Below are 2,181 nucleotides of genomic sequence, written 5' to 3'. Positions count from 1 at the left end.
ATCAATGGTAGTAAGGCACATTGTTGTGAGTTTATAAATACACTAACTGACAATACAGAAAGTATATCTATGATAGTCATAGTTGATAATAAACAATAAAAAAAAAGTGACTGCGATATTGATATCATATAAACCATTTAGCTACCTGTCTTTATAAAAATATCATCATGTATATTAACTCAAAAATTTGAAACTTTAGGAAAACTTTTTTTAAAAGACCTAAAAAATAAACTATAAAAAACATATGGTAACTGAAAATTATAGTGGTTTTAAACTTTAGGCGATTTGTGGAATGATATAATTTACCTGAAACTTTGCGAACCTCATTTTTCTAAGTATCTGAACNTATAATTTACCTGAAACTTTGCGAACCTCATTTTTCTAAGTATCTGAACTAATTTAGATTGTCTAATTTCAGAAAAGTTAATTACTCTAATGAGGAGTGAGCGGGAATATTATTATTAAATAAATACATTATATTCGCATGCTCAGATTTTGTTATAATTTATTAAAATACAATATTCATCATTAATGAAAAGTGATATAATTATTTTATTTTGTAACACGCCAAACGAACGACTATGTGTATCGCGGTGTACTAGTCTTAGATAAAAAAAATACAATAGACTATTATTCCAACGGCCGACCAATTAACATAGGTCGTAATAACATCTATTCACAAAAACCACCCTATCCGACACAACAATGATATTAATAATCAGTTTATTCAGTCTACATTAAATGTTTTTAGGATTTTTATCAATTATGACGAGTGAATCATTAAGGATAAGATATTCATGTTCTTGGAAACTATTAGAAATTTTAAATTCTTGTAAAAGACAATATTGTTCGATTCAAACAACTTTACAATAACATGTAGTTAAATACATTTTTTTCATCTCTTCGAGGATAAAATACTTATTAGTCTTTAATGAGAACTTTGTTTTTAGTTTGATGGTTAGGTAAAATAAATAATTTCAAACAATTTTATTCTACTAATTTGTTTTTCAGATCAACCACCTAAGTATTTTAAAATAGTTTTAGACTTAAAAAACAAATTCGTCATTATTTGGGTTTTAATAATACTTCAGACAACAATCTGTTCAAATGGGCCATAAATTATTTTTATGATATTTATCAAGGAAATTTATTTTTGCCATATCGTTCAACAATGCGTCTATTAATAGATCTGAATTATTAAAGATAAGATTTCTCTATGATGGTTAATATCGACTCGTACCTATGAAAAGTGACGACTATTGTATGCTAAACAAATAATTATCAATTATAAAATTGATCAAAAATCAAAATTATTATAAGCAGAAAAATATATGAAATATTTTTTCTATCATTTTATCAAACTAAATATATTTGTTACCGTTAAAAAATTTTTAAAGTGTAGGATTTTTATTTCTGGGAGATGAAACCAGAAATTATTTAATTACATATTATTGTAGTTTTTTATTTAAATCAAACAATATTTTATTTAAACTTGTAAGTTATTTAAAAACTGTAACTACTGTATTTTTATTTTCATATTATTATATAATTAATCTTTTACAAACACAATAGAATTGTATAAAATTTGTCAAAATAATATTTTTTAATACATTAAATGATGATTGAATTTTTTATTTTTAAAATAATATGAAACTAAATTTGCACTTGATGAAAATACTAAAAATATAAATGGTCTTTAAAACCCAATACTATAAGGCATTTGATAGAATTAACAATTTAGAAAAAAATCCTAAAAATTATTTTCCTCAATGATGTAGTGTTTATGAGGCTCACTGAAATTTGTGGTAAAACTGAATTATTTACTACAAATTGTACATTTAGAAGTATATTAGGCAAAAAAAATTATCTTAAAATAATTAAACATTTACCAACGAATCATTGGTGCTATATTAGGGAAGTAAGTAAATAATTTTTTTTCGTTAAAAATAATGTCAATTTTCAGAAATTTCTATTAAAAGTAAAGGTCATTGAAATTTATAAAGAGGTAGTTTTTAAGTTCTCCACTAGAACAATTTACTTTGAGACCTCTTAAGTTCAAGTTGCGTTGTTGGAACCTATAAATAATTACACTGTTTTGTTTAGTTCAAAACTTGAACACCTATTATGATATATAAAAAAAAGTTTATTAAAATATTAATGTTTTTTTTTTTTTTTTTTTTA

The 2,181-nt window shown here is 23.4% G+C and overlaps 1 protein-coding gene across 1 annotated transcript in view; it reads right to left on the bottom strand.

Moving 5' to 3' along the window:
- LOC126908220 (uncharacterized) overlaps window positions 1-327 on the bottom strand; it is a 1,489-nt gene extending 1,162 nt beyond the window's left edge. The window contains exon 1 of the mRNA XM_050690132.1: window positions 307-327. Coding sequence (XP_050546089.1) covers window positions 307-327 — 21 coding nt within the window. The remainder of the gene's footprint in view (window positions 1-306) is intronic.
- Window positions 328-2,181: the final 1,854 nt, after the last annotated feature.

Source organism: Daktulosphaira vitifoliae, unplaced genomic scaffold, assembly GCF_025091365.1.
Source record: "Daktulosphaira vitifoliae isolate Bord-2020 unplaced genomic scaffold, ASM2509136v1 Scaffold_5, whole genome shotgun sequence".
Lineage (NCBI taxonomy): Eukaryota > Metazoa > Arthropoda > Insecta > Hemiptera > Phylloxeridae > Daktulosphaira > Daktulosphaira vitifoliae.
The sequence above is the reverse complement of the archived record's forward strand: the minus strand, read 5'-3'. Positions and strand labels throughout refer to the sequence as shown.